General features: G+C 35.0%; 1 protein-coding gene across 1 annotated transcript; it reads left to right on the forward strand.

Moving 5' to 3' along the window:
- The first annotated feature begins 1,078 nt into the window (after positions 1-1,078).
- LOC127136475 (nucleosome assembly protein 1;3) lies at positions 1,079-4,856 on the forward strand. The gene is made up of 12 exons (XM_051063026.1): positions 1,079-1,303; positions 1,397-1,440; positions 1,621-1,716; positions 2,402-2,494; positions 2,672-2,747; positions 2,833-2,894; positions 2,996-3,180; positions 3,273-3,450; positions 3,536-3,579; positions 3,719-3,914; positions 4,033-4,047; positions 4,405-4,856. Exons 1-12 carry the CDS (start codon positions 1,258-1,260, stop codon positions 4,471-4,473), a joined length of 1,104 nt encoding a protein of 367 aa, XP_050918983.1. The 5' UTR covers positions 1,079-1,257; the 3' UTR covers positions 4,474-4,856.
- The last annotated feature ends 20,345 nt before the right edge of the window (positions 4,857-25,201 follow it).

The raw sequence follows: 25,201 nt of genomic DNA on the forward strand, positions 1-25,201 counted from the left end.
TTATATTCACACTCATACCTAAATCAATAAGTCCATTTACAACATTCATATTACCTATGGAAACAAATAATACCATTACGTTAGGATCAATTTTTTTATTAGGCAGGTTTCTTTGCTCATTTTTGCAAGTTTCACCCTAAAATTATCTTTCCTCTAGTCCTTCATGTCCTTCTTTTTTTGGCATTGACAATAATTCTTTTATTCACAAGAACAACACTACATTGATCCTTCAAATTATTATTCATATTTTCATTCAATAAATTACTCAGGAGATATGATAACTGATTGGCTAACTGTTTTGCTTGTGTTTCAAGGTTTTTAATAAAGGTTTTAATACTTTTGTGATTAGGTATTTAAGGCTTAAGTGAAACATGGACAAAGCTGCCTCTAGTAAGTTAAGGGTATGTCTCCCTATGTTGATGTTGTAAGGGCATAATGCATATACCACGAGATACTTTACTTCAATTGTTATAGCACTCGCCTTTGAGACGAACATCATTTTAAGCATTATGTGGCTTTTTACATGTACATGTTCGCCTAAAAGGCCAATCAAATAACTTTTGAATGCTCTGATGCTGTTGGGGTCGAGTTGGAGCCTTTGGAAGACGCTCTAAAACAAGACGTTCGCTGAGCTACCAAGATCGATTAATACTCCTTTCATGTAAGGGGTGATAAGCTCTTGTATGTGGTTTTCCACGTAAGAATGAAATTGTCTCTCTTAACTATATCATTGAGATATTTATATTAGTCTTGGACTAAGATTCTAGGCCTTTTGAAAATAGCAAATGCTATTGAGAATATGCAGGAGTGAATAGTTAACCCATTACTATTTCCGAAAATATGGTGAAATAACTCATTCTTTTTGTTACGGAATGAGGACACACCACTTAAATTTTTTTTTTTTTTACTAAAACTAGATATAAAATTTTGTTTGGAAAATAAAAATAAGATAAAATAAAGAAACTCAATAATAATAATAATTTTAATTAATTACTAATTACAACTATACCTAAATTATATATATATTTTTTGGTTGGAAAAATAAATAGAAATAAAAAGAAGAAGGAAACCCTAGTAATGATAATTAAAAAATCAATAAATAGGGAAGAGAGGGAGAAGGGCTTTTAAAAGCACAGCGAACATAGAGGATTAGAGAGCCAGTTCCAGACAGTACAATCAATCAAAACCCTCCCCTTCTTCCGGCTAGGTTTTGCTTTTTTGCTGTCATCTTCTTCTTCCTCCATTTCTCACTTCTCAATGACGAACAACAAGGAAGCTTTCAACATCTCAGATCTCAGTTCCGGTACGCATCTTCTCAACACTTGTGTTTTCCCCTAATTTCTTTCATGTCTTTTTTATGCAGTTTCTTGAATTCAGTTTTGATTTTTCTTTGTAGCTCTCAATGAAGAGGATCGGGCTGACCTGGTCAACGCTCTCAAGGTTTGCATGTTTCTTACTCTTTTTCCCAATTATAAACCCTATTGGTTTTTGTATTATTTTTTTGTAAGGTTTTGCTTTATTCTAACCCTAATTTTTTATTTTTGTGTTGGGTTTATGCTTTGATGATTTGATTAAGTATTATTTATTTAGTTTTTGTTTTGTTCAATTGAATATGTGTAGAGTAAGATACAGAGTCTTGCTGGGCAACACTCTGATGTTCTGGAGAGTCTGTCTCCTGTTGTCAGGAAGCGTGTGGAGGTTCTCAGAGAGATTCAGGTATATTTTCCCCTATTTTTTTCTTATAATTTTGATCTGATGCAGGTTTTTAATGGTTAATGTGTGTTGTTTGATGCTTAATTGTTTAACTTCACCCCCTTATGTGTATTATTAATCAGTTAGTTGTATACTTTTTCTTTGTTTCCAAGATTTGTTTTCTTCATTTTCTTGGATAATGACAACACCAAGTTAACTTGATTTGAGTATAGAGTTTGTGATTTGAAGTTCATTTGGCAAATTCATTGCTTGTTGGATTTATCGTATGGAGTTTGTGCAAGTTGGGGTGCATCAGAGATCCTCCACGCACAATGCATTGTCTTTAACTGTTAAGCCGAGAATCTCCTCTGCTTAGTGAAATCATTATGTTGGATAAAATGTACCACCTTAATTGACTAATTAGAAGAAATTATCATTCATTAGGGATAACTGATTTCCGAACCTTGTATTTATTCCAATCTTAACATTATACACTTGGAATTCTATTTAGGCTGGGGCAAGACTATTCCATTATTATTGTTTTATTAATCTATTATTATCTTATCTTGTTTGGGTAAAAATTGTTTTTATTTTCAATTCTGAGTTAACATTTGAGTTTTCTCTCTATGATATGTCACGTGGATCTGTCAGTTGCTCTTGTTGTTTGTATCTAATTTTCCTAAGATGAGTTTTGTTTTTGACTGTACAGGGTGAACATGATGAATTGGAGGCAAAGTTTTTGGAAGAGAGAGCTGCTCTTGAAGCCAAATACCAAATTTTGTATCAACCATTGTACACTAAGGTATCCTACAGATTTTTTTCATTGTATATTCATGGTTACTCTGTTTAATTTAATCATGATTAATTTTCCTACTATTTGATTTTAAAATTATTCAATCTGACTTATTTGTGTGTATATTTGTGTGAATATTTGATGTAATATCTTTAATCGCTGGATTTATTTATAATTTGGATGCAGCGTTATGATATTGTGAATGGTGTTGCTGAAGTGGAAGGGGTAGCAGTTGAAACTGCTGTTGCAGAAGAGGATAAAGGTGGTGACTAGGAACTTATGTCTTACACTGTTGAAACTATTGTTGTAGGTCTTTTATCTCAGCAATTTTCTTGTGACTTATGCAGAGAAAGGAGTGCCTTCATTTTGGCTTAATGCTATGAAAAACAATGATGTCTTAGGTGAAGAAGTAAGTTCAAAAAGTGTTGAGTATTTAACTTCTTAATTGCATGAAGTTTTTTAGTCATGATTACTTTTGTCATGATGTTTTCCTGCTTCTTTACAAACTAGATTACAGAGCGCGATGAAGGCGCTCTCAAGTTTCTCAAAGATATCAAGTGGACAAGGATCGAAGAACCTAAAGGATTCAAACTTGAGTTTTTCTTCGATTCCAATCCCTATTTTTCAAACTCGGTGTTGACCAAAATCTATCATATGGTTGATGAGGATGAGCCTATACTGGAGAAGGCTATTGGGTAAGCTGGTCTTTTTTACCTATGCTATTGTACTGCTAGTTTTCCATAGTTTGTTGTAAGGCTTATTATTGGCTGCATTTTGGGTTTTGCAGGACTGAAATTCAGTGGCTTCCAGGAAAATGCCTGACCCAAAAGGTTTTGAAGAAAAAGCCCAAGAAGGGTGCAAAGAATGCTAAACCAATTACCAAAACTGAAACCTGTGAAAGTTTCTTTAACTTTTTCAATCCACCAGAAGTCCCTGAAGATGATGAAGACATTGATGAAGATATGGTATGGCACCTATATAAACTCAAGGCTACATATAAATCTGAAACTATATACTATTGCTTAAACTATTTAATTGAATTTTTAACAGGCTGAGGAACTTCAGAATCAGATGGAACAAGACTATGACATTGGGTAAGCATGCCTATTTGCCTTTACTTTTATCGAAGCTAGGGTCCAACTTTATCATGCTCTCATAGTTTGTTCACTCATGATGTATATGTGCATTTGTAATCTTGAATCTATCCTTAATTGAGTTTTGATGCTTATGCAGGTCAACAATAAGAGATAAGATCATCCCCCATGCTGTGTCGTGGTTTACTGGGGAGGCTGCTCAGGGAGAGGAGTTTGGAGACCTGGATGATGAAGATGAGGATGAGGACGATGATGCTGAGGAGGATGATGAAGAGGAGGATGAGGACGAAGATGATGATGATGAAGAAGAGGAAGAGACTAAGACTAAAAAGAAGGTATAATCTTGATTGAGTTGCTGAAATGTTGGGTTGTCTTTTATTTAATGTTTGAACTTGAATTAACTCAATTGTTTTTTTGTGTCCTTTGTTAATTTCCTTTGGAATGTTGCTGCAGTCATCTGCTAGTAAGGTAAAGCCATTTTAACTTTGTGATCTTAATGAAATCATATTAGGTTTTATTTTTTATTTATTTGTTTGCTTGATGGTGTATCTCTAACAAGAGAAGTGCTAGCAACAACACTCTATTTGACACTTTCTCCACTAATGTATTTATTTGGCACACCCACGTAGGCTGTTGAGTATTGAAAATATTGTCAAAAAGAGTGTTGGTATACACTATTTAGTACAAAGTGCTGTCAATTGGCGGCACAAAAACACTAGCTTACAATACAGTAGCATATTAGAGTTCAAAACAAACCACTTTTTTATGCAATCAGGTGTAGACAATACATTTTTCCTAATTTCCATCTTGGTTATGTGTTTTCAGAAGAGCGGAATTGCGCAGCTTGGCGATGGTCAGCAGGGTGAAAGACCACCAGAGTGCAAGCAGCAGTAGTTTATTTATTCAGAGTATGATGCTACTGAAAGTTGCTTTGGGGTCCTAGCGCCTGATGAAAAAAGAGTTCTCAATTTCATGTGGTTTTTCATGGTCCTTAATTCATTTTCCTCCCCTTAGTTTTATTTTAGTCTGAATTTATTGAGTCTCTTGCCCCTTTTTGTCCCTCTCCTTTTGGAGAGATGGTGTTATATAGTCAGTGGTGGTGGTGTGATTTATTGGTACTTCAAGTTTAGGTCTCCTTCCTAGATACTTAAAGCTTGTGCTTGATTATTACCAATATTTTTGGTATACTTTGATTAGCAAAACGTTGCTACAAGTTTTCGCTTGAGAAGAAATATTGTAATGATTTTTTCTTCTAAATGCATGTTACAATTTTATTATTTGTATTCGGTTTTACTTGAGAAAATGAGATTTTGGATGTCATAGTTTTTCTATTCAAATTTATGCACAAGATTCAGAGATTTTTTTTTATTATCTGTTTATAAATTTTTTAAACAACTATCAGTTATAATAAAGTGTTACATTCCTAATAAAAGTTTTGGATAATGTTGTCAAACCAAAAATGATTTGAGTGACAAAATGAGCTTATGGAGTTTTCGTTCCATTATCTTTTGTATGATTTTTCTTTTGATGAAAATCGAACTTAAATCAAAGTATTACTTTTCTAATAAAAGTTTTGAAAAGATCTTATGAAACAAGAAATGATTTGGGTGATGAAATGAGCTTTTAAGCCTATTTTTTATGCCCAGTCTTTGGAGGGTTGTTCTTCCTACCTTTATATGTGCATACTATACTCCTGAATTTAAAATTGTCCTTTATCTTTGGATGCAGTCAAATTGTCCTACCGACGATTTTTTTTTATGAATATGTATTTTTGAAATGTATCCTACTTTTATAAATTATTTGGGTATATCAGAAGATATATTTTTTAATGTAACCCTAAATTACTTAAGAAATGTGTTTTTTTTATTCAAATACCCTATCTTTTTCAAAAAAAAATTCAAAATAATCTACTTTTTAAATTATTTTTCAAACTGCTCCAGTTTTAAAAAAACAAAATTAAGATGTAGGTGTCAGATCAATTGACGCCGACTCTTAATTTTAAAGAGGCAGTTCATCAAAATCGACTCTTAATCCAATGCCAAAATCGAACCACCACCGAATAATCAAGATTTCACCGAAAACTTCTCATCTCAGCAGTTCATCAAGAACTTTCAAACTCATGTGTATCTTTTTCCAAAACTCTAAGGCAGTGCTTAGTGAAGGAGATTCACCAAGAGCGAAACAAGTCGCGACACACCGATTTAAACGTGTTTCGATGGTTCAAAAATCAATCTTCAAAATCGAATCAAACTGACTCGAAGCTCAGTTCATCTTCGTGTATACACGGAATCAACGAAAGTGAAATCGATGCGAAACAGTGAAATTTACCGATTCGAAGTCTCGAAGGATTTGTTGACTCCAGGGGTGCGTGATGAGGCTTGAAGAGTGATCTCCAACTCGTACCGGCTTCAAAATTCCGACGTGTTTTTCAGGTGATGCTTCAATCCTTTTCTTCCTCTAATCGTATTTTTTTTTCTGTTTCTATTTCTGCTATAAAGTTTCTTGTTGAGAATATCCTTAGTTGCCTCAGTGTGAGAATGGTTAGTGAAAGTTCTGTTTGGTTCTGTTATCGGGCTCGCAAGGGTTAGTAGTTGTTCAACTTTATCAGTTGGAAGTGGGAGTTTTTTATGGAAGGTGAGGTTCAGTCGAAGATGGTTTGTAGAGGGTGGGGTTAGTTTCTTTTAAGGGTTGAAGGTTAGAGATTGTTGTTCGGAGAAGTTGGAGAAGGTTAGGATTTTGTTATTCAGTTAGGAGCTGTTAGAAATTCAGATGAAAAATTGGTTATTAGAAATTCTGTTAGCCTTTTGGTTCAGTTTCTGTTGGTTGGAAATTCGGTGGATGGTTTTTGAGTTATGGAAGTTATGTTAATTGGTTATTTTGTTTATACTTATGCATAAATTATTTGTTTTGTTAATGAGTGTGTACAAGTTGGTTTCACTGTGATTTTGTGTTAGAAAAAAATAGGGTTGTAATTGGCTTTTATGTTAAGAAATTGTAGGTTGAATGGTTTTGTAATCCTCTACTATGCGCGTTATGTAGGTTCACATGGTTTGGCATTGGATTTCACGATCTTAGCTTTGGTTGCTTGGAATTGCTAGGATGCTTATTCGACTTAGATACACTTGGTGCAAGAAATGGTTCTTGGTTTTGGCAAATTTACATGGTAATTCCTTTGATGAAGTTGTTGTTCTTCTCTCTACACCAATTCCTTTGATGTGCCACAAATGCATTTTGAAAGTGGTTGAATCTCATTTAATTGGCTTCAGTACATGGTGCTGCCAATCCAATTGGCACCCATGTGTATAAAGTGAGAAGAGGCGCCAATTTTTGGCGCCTCCGTGTATTGTGATTTTTTTTTGTATAAATAGACGTGTTGGATGATTAATTTTTCACATCTCTTTTCATTATATTACAAACATGTTTCGTCTTCGTCGCCGCTACGGAAACATGATTTATTCGAGATACAAGCCTCCGATAGAGATGATGTTTTGGAATATCTGTCGTTTCGAGCAACTAAAGAGGGTGTTGGTTCATTGGTTAGACAAAAACATACCTGAAGGCGAAAAAATTAGAAGTATTGAGAGATTCGATGCCGTACGTGGTTGGGTGCGAGTAAAAAATGATAAGGATGTTAGGGAAGTGATGTTTGGCCTAGATGACATCAGTTTGATTGTTGTAATCAGTTAAAAATGTTGTTTTTAAATGTTGTGGTTAAGTATTTTCATCTGTTTTGATATTTGTTGTTTGTGTTGTTTATTCAGACCTGTTCGGTTTTAAGTGTGTTTAAGTTGGAGTGATGTTTGTTGTTAACCTTGTTGTAACAAAAAGTTATTAATATATCAAAATCAAATGTTACAAAAATTGAAAAGAGGTACTAAATTATGATGCAAAGGTTGCTCCTAGATTGAGACATTTTTTCTTATTGTGTCCGGGTTGACGACATATACTACATAATCTTATCATTTTATTAGTCATATCCATTTCTGTTCTTATACGCGTGCTCTTTGACCGTCCTTTTTTCTTTCTTCGCATCTCATCATTGTGTCAAACTATGTCCCCTTGATATGGAGGGCAATATTCCTCCACTGCTAGCACTGAGAAGCTTTCGTTATAGACATCCATGACGATAATGGCCTTGTAAACATCAGATAGATCGCTGTAAGCATCCTGGTGAGTATGTGTGCATGCCGCAATGACATGGGAGCAAGGAATACGGAAGACCTGGAACTTTCCACAGTCGCATCAACTTCTGTTTAGTCTAACATCATAGGATAAATTTGGCCTCCCCTCATTGTGGTCCATTGTTTCATGTACACTGAAATTTTGCCTATGACAGTCAAAGATTGTAACCGAGTGTATGCTAGCTTTGATAGTTTCCTCTTTCATCACTTTCAAAGATTGTAACCGCGTGTGTGCTAGACTACCATCCCTAGCACAAAAATACACATATATATTTTCTGGATGTGATGTTTTGCTCCAAGCATGGGGTTGGTCCAGACTACCGTCCCTAGCGCCCGCAACCACAACCCGTTCACATTCTCGTACGCACAAAAGTAAGTTCTAACAATTGACTATATTTACTTAGTTTACCGATTGTTATCTCTAAATAATATATCTACTTTTATGGTGCAGATGGTTGGCACGTGGTATGAGTTACAACAAATGTCCTAGACACTGTATTACCCAGTATCACAATCTCTTGGATCACCTTCGACCAACAGATGTATTGTCATGAACCTAATTAATTCGTAATAATTTATTTTTTAATATCACCCATTTATAATCTAATATATTTTCAGATTTCAGTTCATTTGGCGTCCATATTTAAACTTGGATCATGACCATAAAATCAATGAATAAGACGCAGTTGTTTGGACGACATGCACACCGATCATAAGATTCACCATTGTGGAGATGCACCATAGTGATCGTGTTAAATTGCAGTTCGGTATGCTTCAACACATCCCAAATCCCCCAACAAACCTAGGAGAATGGCATCTACGAAAAGTTAACGACCAATGGAACTTTAACCCTTGGCAAAGCTTCGCTAGATCTGAGTGTCGAAAATGGAAGCATCGACAAGACTATGTCTTAACTGACGCTGTGATGCCAACCGAAGAAAAACCAACTCGTAATTATATGGCTTGGTACAAATCGATTCGATTTGAGTTCCTCGCCGAGGATATGTACATATACGACCCACGTCAGGTAACTTACACACAAGAAGGTTCAATATCTAACCCCTAACAACATTGTCAGATCGGTTGCTCACAACCCCCTATCCATCAAAAATTTTGATCCACACACACAAACCTATGACCCTAACATGCCAAACACCCAACTACAATACCAAGAGTATACCCCGTACCACCACCAACAAGTAGATCATCATCAAGACACCTAACATCACTATGTACCCATCACATCACCCTACCATATCCTCCTTAGCCAAAATACTTAGCGATCATTTAACACCAACCGTCTCTCCTCCTACTATAACCAAGAAGCCCAAACATTACAAAACCAAAACATGCAACAACCATATGGCTACCAAACACCATAACAATCATTTCAACCTTTCCTCGACACATTATTCACACCAATAACTCAAACACAACCCGACTACTCTGGCATGGGTCACGAACTTAGCTATGGCGGTAGCACTTCATTGCATACACAGGACTACGCAGATTTGTCTGAATATCTTAGGCAATCTCATGCAGGTAGTGGTGATGTTCTTGGTCCCTCAAATATTCAAACACCTGGGGTGAATCACTAACGTGTAAGAAATCATGCACAAAGATATATGAGAACAAAGCAAAATAGTTGTAATTCTCAATGCTCTAGTTCCTTGCCTGAGTGGTCCGGATCCGTTTGACAAATGGATGTGCTTCCCAGAAATGAGACATCTTATTGCAAATGGTTATGATAAGGTGTTTATTGCTTTATCACGATATTGTTTCTCGGAAACATTCTTTCCACTTCGGAGTAAGCCACATCCAAATCCATCTGAACGCATCATGTGTATAGGTTCACTATAAAAACACAACATTTTGTTCATGTTTGTTTGAAACTGGGATGTCCTATACCAAAGACATGACTATAGTGGACAACATGTTTTACACTAGATGTTGAAACTTGGCCGAATCACTTTTTAGAAAGTATGGAAGAGTTCACCAAGTTGAGTAACATTGAAAGAGAACCAAATAAGGAAAGACCGAAGAATAGACCACCAATAAATTTAGTCAATGCAATATGTTTTGATGCATTTTAGTGGTAATCTAACAATGTAACACATTTTTTATATGCAACGCACTGCATAATATTATAAAAATGGATGATATTTTTTGGGTATTTTTTGTGTTTTGAAAATTGGCTTTTCATAATCAATTGGTTATGTTTTGCATAGTTTCTAGGAGGATCCAGAGATGCATCTCTGGATACACCGTTTAATTATTAAAAGCAAAACAAAACAGGGACCAATCCGGATGTGCATCTACGGATAAACCCTTACTTTTTGAAAAAAAAGATGGATCCAGAAATGCATCTCTGAAGTCTTTCCTGGAGATAGGATAGAGTTTGTAAGGTCCTTATTGCTCTATACCTTCTATAAATAGGGTATCTCATTCCATTTTCTTTACAAAAATTAGAATGAATCTCTATTCCCATCTTGCATTTGTGTATTTCAATGGCGTAAATCCCCCACTTCAGTTTAGGGTCTCCGAGGACATACTTCTCGTTGATTTGAAATCCAAACTAAATACTCTGTTGCGATATCTTGGAAATTAGAGAGTTATCAAGCTCGTGTACCGTTCACCCTCCATTGATAACGAAGGGAAGATACAGTTCACCATGCTTGAAGTGAAGACAAATGATGATTTTAAGGTTACGTGGAGTAGCTTTACCATTACTTAACAAAGGGTCTAATTATAGTGAATGCGACAATTCAAAGATCAGCTGAAGATATTAAAAGGATGTTGCAACATCCTGATCCACCCGTTTTAAATAACATGCAATGTTAAATTTATGTAATGTTTAACTACGTAATTTTTATTTTGATGTTAATTTATGTTGGTTTTCCATTTTTCCATGGTTTCTGCCTGTTTCTGTTTTGAACCAGCATAGTACATTCTAAAAATGCATCTCCAGAAAGCTCACAAACTAATGAACTAAGCGGGGTTACGAAGATGCATCTCCGAACCAAATTTAAACAAAACAAGGATTTCTCAACACTTTCACTAAGATGAGTGTGAAAAAGGGTGCATCCGGATCTACGGACGCTAAAGGCATTTGATAATTTTTACAGTGGTGGATGAGAACACATAAGGATGAAAATGAAATTTCCCTATCTTTATGAGTATATAATATAATGATCCGTTAAAATGTGTTATTTTGTGTGTTGAATGAGTAAAGATAACGCTTACTTAAAAGTTCCGTAAAAAATAGTCAAAATTGTCATGTAGATTGGTGTCTAACTTCCAACAACAATTACATTACTATACCCAACATAATGGGCTAATATTTTTATTTATTTTTTCATTATCAAATGAAACATGATGCAATTGATTTCCACTTTGTTTGTGAAATTGTAGGATGTACGCGAATAACCATTTCTTTCAAAATAGATACTACTTCTGATATGGACTATAACAAGAAAAAAACCATGATTTTAAAATCAAAATATAAGAATTTTAAACTAAATTCACCCTTAAGACACATAAGATCCAAGTTGGCTCCCCCCCCCCCCCCCCCACTATTATGTGAAAAATCACAAAATTTCATGACACATGAGTAATTTTTTTAGGGAAGGTTTTAGGGCCTATAAACTATCATTTTTGAATATAATATTAAATGAATGGATTTGACTCAGATAAACACTATTTTAAATAATAAACTTTACACTCATGATTATCATTAACTTCTTTGTCATAATGTTTGCAAACACGTCCCATTGTCAAACATAATATACAAAAAAAACGTCACATTTGAGTTCGTCATCACTATTATCATTAACACTTGAAATTAAAGATCAACTTAGATCAAGTATGTACCATACATTTTAAATTTACAATACAAATTTTATATACCAAGCTTTATAAACTTCAAAATCACCATGTATATTATTCTGTGTAGGAACCATAGATAAATGTAGATCAAATGAACTTGAGCTCCGATATGGTGGAGTAAACTTATGGTACGATTGAGTAGGGGTGGATCTACATGGTTAACACTCTAACGCCCAAATTAATAAATGAATGAGAAAGTATTTTGAGTGTGTGGATGAGAGAATATCTGAAATGATGCACATTGTGTTTTATATAAGAGGGCAGTTAGAACCCTCTCCATGAGATTCAATTGACCAACCATCCCGATCCCCAGCCGGGAACGGGTTTCCCACACCCACTTCGCCTTCACCCGCATAAATTGTAATTTTTTAAAAATGCACATTTTTCTCCCAAAATCAATAATTAAACTAAATGATTATTTATTTTAAGAACAATCTAATATTTGATCATTTTCATTTAATCTTCATTTTTTAAAATGAATAATAATTATAATAAATTTGATATCTTAAGATTAACAAGGATAAATGCATAATCAACTTTTAAAAAATAACGGTAATAAATTAAGTTTAACAGTAGGGGGAGGAATGAGGTTAAGTGTGGGGCTGGTACATCCTCTTCCCCACCCCTGCCCACGCAATTAAAAATTGGGTTTCCCCCGCACTCACCCCATCCCCAACTAAATCGGGTTTTCTCCATTAAAAAAGGGGCAGGGGCGACCGAGTTCATCCATGTTTAGATTTCCATGCCTAGTTTGGACGTACATGTCTTTATTCAGCTTACGGTAGAAGGAAAAGGAAGGGTTTCGATAGGACACTAGGAAAATTGAGAAAATGCATATTAAATAGATTCTTTGTGATTAACAACATTTGAATAGGAAACTTTGACGCATGAGCCTATTCCTTGAGGACTCTTCTGCTGTGTTTACAATTTCTTTAATCTTCGATAACATCCTTCAATTGCTTATTATTTTCACCACCTCTTATGAATTAATCTTTAACAAACAATCTTTTGAATTCATCTCTTTCAAGGTGACCCACAAAGTGTTTCTTTCCTATTTCATTTGTCTACTTCGCTAGGGTGTTTGAAGAAAGGGGATTTTTAAGGAGAAATTCACCACCGATGGTTGGACATTAGGTAGCAATTTCTACTCTAGGAAGATGTTAGGGTTTTTGACCCTTAAAAAATCTTTTGGCATATATGACTTTTTATTTCTACTACTCTGTATTTTTCCTTACACTTGTTTCTCTTTATATGTTGGCAAGACTTTTAAAAGAACAATTTTTGTCATGGAGCCCAGGACGCGATAAAAGATAACTCAATTGTGTGGTTAGGTCAAGGGACGTTAGATATTGTTGATGATGATTATGGATTGGTGACCTAGAGGACACCCTGAGTGGTGAAACAATGTTTACGAGGATATGCTTTAGACACTTCTCCGCTCTCCGCATGAAGGGCTCATAGGCACAAAATTATCACTTGTGGAAGTGAACTGCATGTTCTCTTCAATGCAAAATATCCTTTCAGCAAGGAAGTGTTAAGTTGTATACGTTGTTCAACATATCGTTTTCCTCTTGCATGCCTAAATTAGTTGCTGATTGTAGAGCATTTCATGTCCATGAATTACAGATTGTGATCAATGATGCTTTGAAGTTAACATTGGAGCAAATGTAAAGATGGTTGATATGTTGGGAGAAATTGGAAGGTCCCTTGTCCAACTGTTGAAGGTGCCACATTTTATAGTGTTGGAATTTTAGCATAAATAACTAGGACTAGAGTATCGTCAGTTGGTAGAAGAAGTGGAACATCCCTTACTAGATTTGGAATGCTTATTACAACTGTTGGCGCGACAAAGGCACTGCGCGCGATGGTCGAACGAGTGGTTTTCGATGCTACCATGGTAACAAGAATCAGATCGATGACATGTGCGAGGAAGATATTTATGATTTGATATAGAGAATAACGGTGTTCATAGAGACAAGAAATCGACGATTTGGAATTGTGGTTCTTCATGGAGATATGCAAGAATCATAAGTTAATTCCCACAAACGACACCAATGTTTCGTGCATGAACCAAAGACATGTGTATATCAAATGGACATAAGCTCTAGTGCGATGGAGAAAACTTGAGGTATGGTGGAAATGGGGTGGATGAATGAATAAGTGTGAGTATGAAAGAATATCTAAAATGAAGTGCATTATGCTCTAAAAATGACAGACATAGAGAACTGTCTCCATGATATCTGATACCTTATATGCGTAATCGTTTGATAAGATCAAATATTGGGCATACATGAAAGTATACCAGTATTGGTGTGAACGTTTAAATGGAGAACCTTATGTGGTTCTTTTCTTTCATATATTCATATGCCGTTGTGAGCCGACATCCCGAGCTAGGCATAAAGGATTACTCTACTTCTAGTCGACTACTAACCATTTTGGACCTATTTCGGAACTTCTGTCCTTATAGGACCGGTTCTTTTTGGTAACCCCCATTAGCCTTGAAGCTCATGTTGCAATTTGTGATGTCGACAGTGGAATGGATGTCAGATATGTTGGCTTGTTCTCAAAGTATTGGAATGAGGGTCACTTTCTGCTACAAAATCCTCTTTATGTAAACAATGAAAAGGATCTCCTTAACGAGCCTCGGTATCACAAGGGCCGATTAATGGAGTTTATCAATAATATGGGGTATAAAAAATGAGGTGTTCCTATAGAGGAGGTCTAAATGAAATGCTTAAAGAGTCTTATTGATATCCAATTTCTGATAAGAGACCGCTCTCAGAAGAGAGAAAAACCATATTTTGTAAGCTTTGAGACTTTTGAGGATTTATATATTTTAAATCTTTATATGTCTGACGTGCTAGCCTTAATAACTGTATACATAATATATGGATAATGAAGAGAAATTCCAGCTTATAAGGTGAAGAGTACAATTGGCCAGGAATAATGTCGCTACAGAGAACTTGTTGACTTTACCGAATGTCTCTGGTCCGGCTGCCCACCCTATACTGAGGTGATATGTCTCACATTCTGTTAGGGATCGCCAACCTACTCTTTTTAACAAGGAATATGAAAGTGAATAAATACACAAGAAAGTGGGGTTGAGTTGTGTATTACCAAAAATCTCTTTTCACTTATGATTCTGGAAAATCAGATTCTGAACCACGTTTAGAGTCAGATACCATAGTAACAACCTCAAATTCTAATACAAGTAAGAGGTTGAATCAGATCAAATTCTGACTTCAGAGTTTGTTGCACATCAGAATATAAATGCAGAAGTAAATAAGTAGATACACAATATATATTGGCTCCTCTCAAACCGAGAGTAGTCCATTCCCCTTACAACACAAGATATTTTAACTATAATCAGACTAATTACAATTGCTTAAGCCAACAACTCAAGACGTCCTGCTCTATCAACCTAGATCGAGACATCCTTCTCTACCCTCAATCATGAGATTTCATTGCCTAAACAACATGTTCAGTACTTCCTGCTTTGCCCACAAGCATAAGACTTTAATGCTTAATCACATTGATCGAGACTTCCTTACTTTGCCTTCAAGCATGAGACTTCTATGCGTGAACAACCTGTTCAAGACTACATGCTCTGCCTGCAAGCATGAGACTTCAATGCTCAAGCACCCAACAATAAACTTACTCTGAGCACATCAGCTAGAGTCTTCAGATTTTGTTAACAAAAGAGTCTGGTATTAACCTTGTGTTTATGTGAGTTCTTCTTGGTTAAGCATATACACGAAGGTTACACATTGTTGACCAGAATATAAGTTGATTGCTCCTAAGTGTGGAAGATTGCATTTTTGAATCTTCTTCTCTTCAAGCACATATTTCCTTCTCTATTGTGCTTTTCTGTTTTGATGATCTTCTTGATCATTTTCACTCTGCCATCACACACTTAACCCTTATGATCATATTTTCTATTTAGTGTGTGTTTCTATCATCTGTGTTTTATATGTAACACATATTCTCTCTCTCTCTCTCTCTCTCTCAATCCATTTCGTGAACTGGTATCACAACTATGTGAACACAATTATGGATTCTTCAACCTCATTCATTCTTGGTCAGAGACAACTAACACTTTGAACGTTTTCAATGTTCTTCTTAAATAGATACTGAGAATAGATTCGTTGAAGATTGAAACTACTAATGGCACAAGTATCCGTTGAAGGTCTTTAGCTAACGTACAATAGATTGGGTTAAAGCCTCAGCTAGCATAAAGACGTTGAGAGGAGCGGAAGAGTTTAGAACACTTGAAGAGATCAAATCCTGACAATGTTACTTTATCTTGATTTTACATAAAGTAGTGTATTATTGTCACATGATATTCTTTAGATAACTTCTAACTGGAGACTTCTTGTAAATGTTTGTGGAAGCTTGCTTAGAGTCATTGTTATCCTTATACTTAGCTTCCTGAATCAGAGGCTTTTTATATAATTAGTTAAAGCATGATCAGAAGCTAAAGTATGTCTTAAGAACCTGGTTGGAATGAGACTTCAGAGTCTAGAGTTTACAGGTTCTGAGCTTGACTTCATCAAAGTCTTGATTAACACTAGTCTAGATTAACACTTTCAGAGTTGATAACTTGCTATAGATAAATTCCTTTGGAGAAGTATCTTTAGAATTGCTGATAAAGCTTGTTCAGAGGATGCAAAGCCATTCCTTTATAATAGAGGTTGATTGCTTCAAATGATTCCAGTCATTAGAGCTTTGCTGATTTTTGTATTTCAAGTAAGCTTAGGTTCATCATCTGAAAGACTTGAATAGACTCTCTAGAGTCTGAAAACTTGGTTATGATACTTCAGATACATACCAACTTTACTTCCCTTTAATGGTTCTTCTGAGTGATTAACTTGATTTATATAAAGGTTAATGTCTTTTGATCCTGCACACTAGAATAATCATTAGTAAATCCTGTTATTTTTTTAAATACTTTGTTATCATCAAAACCTTTTAGGGCCATGAAAAAATCTTGTTATGACAATCTCCCCCTTTTTGATGATGACAAATAAATGTATTTAAGAATAATGATTGATGATTTAATTAACAGAGTCTAACATTAGAGGCTGAGGTTTGTAAGCTCCCCATAAGTTAGACAGTCTATTAAGGTGATATTTGTAAGCTCCCCCTAAGTCTGATAGTCCATTAAGACAAGGTTTGTAAGCTATTCCTAACTCCTTATTTGTCTTAATTTAATCCTATAATTTTAATCAACAAATTCTAACATCAGGGTCTTTAGGTTGAGGTTTGTAAGCTTTTCCTTCAGATTGATAATTCATTAAGGTAAGGTTTGTAAGATTTTCATTAAATCCTTGTCTTTGTTTGATTAAAATTAGTCATTTAAGCTCAATAAGATAAGTTACTCAAAAATAAAAATAACATAAAGCTTATAAATCAGAAGTTGTTTTGGCAGAAACTGTATTGTTCAAGTTCTGATGCTTTAATATCTTCTAAAATACTCTATGCATTTTCTCCCCCTTTGTCATTATCAAAAAGTTTTGAAAATAAAGAGAAGAACAATAAAATTGAGAAAAAGTAAAATAAAGCTTAAAATAGTTTAAATGCGCAGAATTTAGAGGAAGTTGAAAATATTGAAAAACGAATCTGATACAAAAAAATGAAAGGATGAAAAACTTTTCAGAGTCAGAAGACGATTTTAAAAACAAGTTTAAGAATATGAAAGAGAAGGAAGTTAAAAGATTAACACAATTTTCAGAAGAGACAGTTTTAAAACAAATTAAGGTTCTTTTAAAGAATCTGAATGAAATCATTTACTTCTTTTGGTAAGTCACCACCGTTTCAATTTCCAAGGAGTAATTATGATCCAGTATGTCATGCTTAATTAGTGTTTGGCCTTTAGATTTTCAAAAATCAAAATCTTAAACTCACAAAATGTTTGATCATTTGAAATTTTGTTATAAGAGCACATGTTTAGGCCAAAAACACAAATCCTCATTCAGTCAACATACATCTATTTGAATATGAACACAACTTTTGAACACTCTACTACTTTATTATTTTAGAGGCTTCTCTAGTCTCTGATGCAACTTATGATCAGAAGCTCATACCCTCTGAAGGAATTCCTTCAACCTTTCTTTCTCAGGCACTGAAGTCACAACAAAAGATTAGTAGAAAGAAGAAGAAGTCCATTAGGAGATATCAAGAAGTATTTCATTTTGATTCAGATGAAGAAGCGGAATTGAATTTGGGTAAACTTTTTCTATGATTGCATACCTATAGGATTAATGTTATAAACATCTTTTTGTAATCATTCCTTTTAGTTCAATGAAGTTATTTTCCCCTTTCTAATTAGCATACCATCCTTTTAATCATTGGTTATTTCCTTTATTGCAAACTGATTTAAGAAGTCCAAAATTTAGAAAGATAATAAAACACAATACTCTTAACTTGATATTTATTTTTCATTCGATTCATTTGATACATCCAATTAACCATAAAAATTTCTTTGGTTATACATTTAGAGGCTAATAAAAAATACATCAAATTTACCCAAAAATCTAAACATACAAGTCTTAAGTAAAAAGAAAAAAAACTATGCTCAAAAGAGAAACTAAAAATGTTGTAAGAGCAAGTTAAAAAAGAAAACAAAAGGAAATGACTACAAAAATTAAAAGAAAAACATCAAACAAAGGCAACTTAGAAAGACTGTAGAAGTTTGGTGGAAGAAGAAGAATGAGATGGAGTTGTACATTCCTTAAGTCCAACATGATCTTCACCAGTAACTCTTTAGCTCTGGGTTAAATGAAACTTCGTCTAGACTTATAACCTTTCCTTGCAGAGAGACGAGTTCACTCAGAACTCGTTCAGAAGGAATAAAGAACCACTTTCTCTCACGGAAAGGCAGTGTTATATTCAGGAGGTTGAAGATTACTTGATGAAATTTCACTCTTAAGCCCGAGCAAAGGAGAAGCAGAAGATCACAGTCATAGACTCCCAATTCTTCCAGAAGAGCTAGCCTCTCATTGATGTTCTCACGTTGGTTTCTCACGCCAAGGTTTGATCTAGAGGTCATCTCAGGTCAAGACAGAAGCGCGAAAATGAGCTTTTGGAAAACCATATCAAGGTTGCACAACTATGTCAACCATGTTTGAGAGACAAGACAGGTTGTAAACCCATAATGAGAAGCTTAGACTGAGAGAGAGATCAGTTTAAATAAGAAGTAAAAAGGCTTAACCAAGAGAGAAAATATTTAACACAACTAGATTTTGAAAAGACAAATCTCTGAAAATCGTTTGGAAAACCAACAAGAGATAAACAAGTACAAAGAAAAAAGTAAGAAATGACAAGAGAGAGAGGCCACTGAGAATTCAAGGAGTAAAGCATTACTACTCTACAGATTATGCCCAAATAGCTTCATAACTAGCATAACAATTTTCAGACACGTGGATTTTTATAAAAAGTTATGAGTAATCCTTGTTCATTTTCTGAGTCTCAAAGCCTGACATTTTTTAGAGGCTACATGTCTTCAGAGTCTGTTTAAGACTTTGATGAAGCTACTTCTGATTAGCATTAGTCTTTGATACTCTATATTCAGAATCATGCTTTTAAAATAAGATCAGAAACCCTTTCATAGATAAGAATTAAGTCTTTACAAGACAAGGGTAAAACAATCAAAATACCTCATTAAAGAGTTTACTTGAATAACAACACTTCTCTGATCAAAACTTTTGAGCTCACAATACTTGGTTATGAACAAAGAATACGAAAAAGGATACACAGTAATATTTTCCACTTGTTCCGAAAATTCTTATGCAAACATATTATCTAGGATAGTTATGCATCAAAGAGATAGATACATAGACTAAAGTAAATAATATCTCTTTCATAAAAGCCGTCTAAAAAAAAAGAGGGGTTTAGACATACCTTGGTGTTGCTTCTGAACATCTTTTGGTTCCAACAATGTTCTTATTGATGTGAATTAGTCTTAAACACTCTTGTTGTTGAACCTTGTCCTCGCTCATCATAACCTTAAAGTATTACTAGTGACCATAGTACTCTTTTTCTGCTATTCTCTAGACTTCAACTATCCTCCTCTTTTAGAGTTAGGGTAAGAACATATATGTTCCTCTTGTTGTAGGAAGTAGTCATCTGTTGTCCAAACATTAGGACAGATGCACTAACTTATAAGCATATCAGCAAACATAATTTCTGATTTTGGTACCCGTAATCTTGTGGGTCCTTTTGTGTTTGTTACCCTAGGCCTTTTTATTAAAATGTGCCCTTGCCTTAGAGTAATGTCTAAACTTACTCCAGACTTTCTCTTTTTATAGAAATTTTGTCACGGATAAGCATTGACATTAGCTTCTGACCATTTCAGAAGCTTGGATCCAAAATTCTTAGGAACTAAATTCCCTATACTTTTTGACTTTTGGATTGTAGTGTCTGGTTTCATCAAAACCACTAACTTTGAGATCTCGGGTTCTGACTTCTGTAAAACTTTTGACCTTGAGGTCTCTGGTTCTATTAGAACCTTTGACTTCTCTATTATTGATTTTAATGGGTTCATAACTTTGATCCCTTTAGTATCAAACATCAATAAGTCATAAGCATGAATTCAAGAAGATGGTTCTGAAAGATTCTTCCATGCCAAGGTTCTGAAAACCACACATTTCATGAAAGCTCAAACTATCTCTCTTGCTTTTTCTTATTCCATAGATCATGGATTCAAGCAAAGTTCTGTTAAGATCTATTGTTAAGAAGTCTTTGAGAGGCATATCCTGCTCAGGCAGCAACTATATTTCTTACCAATGTCTCAACAGTTTCTTTTAGAAGATTTCAATTCTTCTTTAAGAAGCCCAAGTTGTTTCTTAACAGCCTTCATGTGCCTTGCCTAATCTTAACAAAGGCTCACGAAATTATGAATAAGATCAGACCAAGATGGGTTTCAATATACCTTATCTTCTTCATTAGATTTAGAGCCAAAACCTGACCCGGACTCTAAATCCGAGAGTGTAAATGCCACCAGTGCAAGTTTGGCTTCTTCAGCTTCTCTGTCTGAATCTTCTTCATCATCAAGTTCATCCCATGTTGCCATGAGACCTTTCTTGAACTTGCTCTAAAACTTTCCTTTATAGGGCTTCCCTTAAATGGTACGTCCTTTTGCTATATTAGGACAATCATTTCAGAAGTGATCAGGCTTGTTGCAATTGTAGCACATCTTCTGATCATCTACTCTATTCTTGGAACAAAAACCTTTGAAGCTAGAGCTTCTACCAAAGAGTCCCTTGCTACTCTTTGTCAGTTGTTGAAATCTCTTTAAAGGAAGGTCATTTCCTCATTATTAGAATCCCTATGATAATATTCATAAATAAAAGCTTCTTCTGGTTTTTCTATCTTTTTAGGATCTGGAAATCTGATCAATCTTCCTTTTAAACAAGCAAATCAAGATTAAACCTTGATTCTTGTAGCAAGCACATTTATCCCACGAGTCAGTCTTAAGGATTAAGAAATCCTTCCATACTCACAAAGAAAATGACTTAAAGTAAAAAAGGTTTCTCTATTTCTTCAACAAGCACACTTGTTCCACGAGTCAGTCTTAAAGATTAAAAATCCTTTCATACTCACAAAATACGTGATTTAGAGTAGAAACAAGTTTCTTGATCTCCTTCAGCTCAAATTTATTTACCTTAAATGAAGGTTAGAAAAATACATAAGAAGGAGGGGTTGAATTGTGTATTCCCAAAAATATCTTTTCACTTATGATTCTGGAACATTAGATTATGAACGACGTTCATAGTCTGATACCAAAGTGAGTAACAACAGTGAAAGGTTTACTTCCTTTTTTTAACTCTGTTTCATAACGTAAGGTGTCAAGCTCATATTTTGATACAAGTAAGAGGTTGAATTAGACCAGAGTCTGAAATCAGTGTTTGTTTCTCAACAGAATGTAAATGCATAAGTAAATAAATAGACATATAATATATCTTGGTTCCTCTCAAATCGAGACTAGTCCAGTTCCCTTGCAACACAAGAGCTTTTAATTACAATCGGACTGATTATAATTGCTTAAGCCATAAGCTCAAGACTTCCTACTAAATTAACCTAGATCGAGACTTTCTGCTCTTCCCTCAAGCATGAGACTTCACTGCATGAACAACCCATTCATGACTTCCTTCTATTCTTACAAGCATGAGACTTCAATGCTCAATCACACTGATCGAGACTTCTTTGCTCTACCCTCAAACATGAGGCTTTAATGCTTGAACAATCCGTTCAGGACTTTCTGCTCTGGCTGTAAGCATGAGACATCAATGCACAAGTACCCAACAAGATACTTACTCCAAGCACAATAATTAGAATCTTCAGATTCTCTTAACAAAAGAGTCTGATATTAACCTCATGTTTATGTAAGTGCTTATTGGTTAAGAAGATATACAAAGGTTACACACCATTGATCATAATATAAGTTGATTGCTCCTAAATGTGTAATATTGATGTTTTCAATCTTCTTCTCTTCAAGCGCATATTTCTTTCTCTGTTGTGTCTTTCTATTCCGATGATCTTTTTGATCATTTTCACTCTGCTCTCACATACTTAAGCCTTATGGTTATATTTTCTATTTAGTGTGTGTTTCTCTCATTTGTGTTTTCTATGTAATACAAATTCTCTCTCTCTCTCTCTCTCTCTCTCTCTATCTATCTATCTCTCTCTCTCCATTTTGTGAACTGGTATCACAACTATGTGACCACATTCATGGATTCTTCAACCTCGTTCATCTTGGTCAGAGACAAACGATACTTTGATTATTTTCAATCTTCTTCTTAAACAAATACTGAGAATAGATCCATTGAAGATTGAAACAACCAATGGTACAAGTAGCCGTTAAAGGTCTTTAGCGGTGTATAATAAAGTGAGTTAAAAACTCAACTAGCATAAAGACATTGAGAGGATCATAGCAGAGTTCAGAATAGTTGAAGAGATCAGATCCTCACAATGTTACTTTATCTTGATTTGACATAAAGCAGTGTACCATTGCCACATGAGCTTCTTTAGATAACCTCTCACCAAATACTTCTTGTAGACGTTTGTTGAAGCTTGCTCAGAGTCACTATTATCCTTATACTTAGCCTCCTGAATCAGAGGCTTTTTATATAATTAGATAAAGCGTAATCAGAAGCTAAAGTATTTCTTTAGAACCTAGTTGGAATAAGACTTCATAGTCTAGAGTTGACAGATTATGAGCTTGCCTTCATCAGAGTTCTGATCATAACTAATATGGATGAACACTTTCAGAATTGATAACTTGATGTAGACACAATCCTTTGAAGAAGTATCTTCAGAATTGTTGATGAAACTTATTTAGAATATGTAGAGTCATTCATTTATAATGTAGTTTGCCTGCTTCAAATGATTCCATTCTTCTAAGCTTTGTTGATCTTTGTATTTCAAGTAAGCTTAGGTTCAACATCTGAAAGACTTGAGTAGACTCTTTAAAGTCCGAAAGCTTGATTTTGATCCTTCCGATACATACCAACTTTAATTTCTTTTAATGGTTCTGCTGAGTGATTAATTTGATTTATATCAAGGTTAATGTCTTTTGATCATGCACACTAGAATAGCCAGTAGCAAACCCTATTGTCTTTTAAGTACTTTGTTATCATCAAAACCTTTTAGGGGCATGAATAAATCTTATTCCAATAGACTGCACTTACTTGGATAAGCTATCTGGGCATGTTCTGGATGAAGAATTGAGTACCCTGGCTTAGTGTTCCTGACATTCCTTTACTGCTCTGGCCCCTTGGTGCATCCGGTCACTAAGAGGATTTTTGGTTCGAGTGGCACCATGCTGAAAAGCAACAGATGAATGACATCATCCATGACCTTTACTTCAGTGAGATAGGTACCTACACGAAGTAAATAATGCTTATACCTTTTCTCTCTAGGGTGAACAACACTCTGCTTTCTTGAAGCTATCTGGTTCACTTTCTAACCAGGTGGCTCATCTGGTGAGGACCATGACAATGAAGGTCCAAGCTTTGTCTATGTTTCAAACCAATTTGGGTTTTGCTAAAAAATATTAGAGTTATTTTATTCTCATAATGCTTTGTCGAACCAGCTAGATGATTGTACGAGTTCCACCCCGAGGCGATTTCACAGTCATTTGAAAATGCTTTGCAGCAAGTGGAGCATTTTAACTACCCTTTTACGCTTTATGGGGAGCAAATTCTATCGAATCAAGCCGTTGAAGATGGGGAAATTATTTCTCTCATAAACTAGATCTCTTGGGGCCTTTTTTATGTACTGTTTGTAGTAATTCGTAATGGAATAGTATGTAAAAATACTTTTTTATGGAATGAAATGCTTTTTGTTACCTGCTTGAGGTGTATTTGTATGATCCTGAATGCATGGCTCCAGATCTTTGAAACTTTACGAAGTTTTCCCTCAAAGTTAATTGGATGTCACTGAGGTCGTTCACGACCAAATGTCGGTTTCCTTTCCCCCTACTAGATTAAAAATTGGTCAGAGGTAGACGTGTGGCCAACCCACCATGACATTTGGAGTGGCTAGTGATAACGCGAAAATACATCATATATTTGCCTTAATTTACACTCAAAGATCATACAACTTTAGTTAATATTCCGATTATTCCGCAAGTATTCGAGTTATTTTTGCAGGTATTTCAATCTCCATGCATAAATGAGCAAAATGTAGAAAAGGAAGAAAAAGAAGAAGAAACATATGAGAAAGCAGCAGAAAAAGCAGGAAAACCAGAAATACAGAAAATATTGATGTGACGACCATCACAAGGAGCATGACGACCGTCACGCCCAGCCTGTGACGAACGTCACAAGCCCATGACGAGCGTCACACGGCCAAAATATGCGCTTGAAGCAGACAGCAGAAGGATTCAAAATGTGCCTAAATTTTCTCCAACAGAACCACTTCCCCATGGATTCCTCACTCAACCAGTCACCCTTAATTATCTCAACTGCCAAAGACCTATGAGGGATATAAAAAGGACGTAGGTTGGAAAAAAGAGGACGGTCTACATTCGCTCTGCAATTTATTTTTCTACAACATTTTAGCTTTTGAGCATTATTTTCCTTCAGCAACTTTGTTTTCCTTACCGTATTTCAGTTACCATTCTGTTTAGAATTCCCGTTTCTCCCTTTCCTTTCCGTTTTTCAGTTAGCCAAAGTAGTAGTTTCCTACACTGGGGAACTACTACACTTTATTTAATTTAGTAAGCAATTGTATCGAAGAAGCAGAATCCTACCGACCTGTGGAGAACTGCTCAAGTACTCCAAGATTCGACATACTCTATTAATTCAATTGCCAGGTTTTTATTCAATTATTATTATTATTATTACCCAGTTATTATTATAATTATGTTTGCTGCAATGTTAATCTATTTATGCTTGTCTGTGTTTGCACTATTTAACATGTCCGGCTAAACTACCGGTATCGGTATGTAACAACTTAATTGGATGGGATTTAATAATAATCGGCGAAAACTCCTTTTCTCGAACAATCTTTTCAGCGTGGTTTTTAATTTGAATTTAATTAACTTTGTCACAAAA

Source organism: Lathyrus oleraceus, chromosome 1, assembly GCF_024323335.1.
Source record: "Lathyrus oleraceus cultivar Zhongwan6 chromosome 1, CAAS_Psat_ZW6_1.0, whole genome shotgun sequence".
Lineage (NCBI taxonomy): Eukaryota > Viridiplantae > Streptophyta > Magnoliopsida > Fabales > Fabaceae > Lathyrus > Lathyrus oleraceus.

Excerpts from the sequence above, each read along its gene's own strand:
- LOC127136475 (XM_051063026.1), top strand. The coding sequence starts at position 1,258 with ATGACGAACAACAAGGAAGCTTTCAACATCTCAGATCTCAGTTCCG. Across the intron at positions 1,717-2,401 it reads AGGTTCTCAGAGAGATTCAG|GGTGAACATGATGAATTGGA; the intron begins GTATATTTTCCC and ends TTGACTGTACAG. Across the intron at positions 3,580-3,718 it reads GAACAAGACTATGACATTGG|GTCAACAATAAGAGATAAGA; the intron begins GTAAGCATGCCT and ends ATGCTTATGCAG.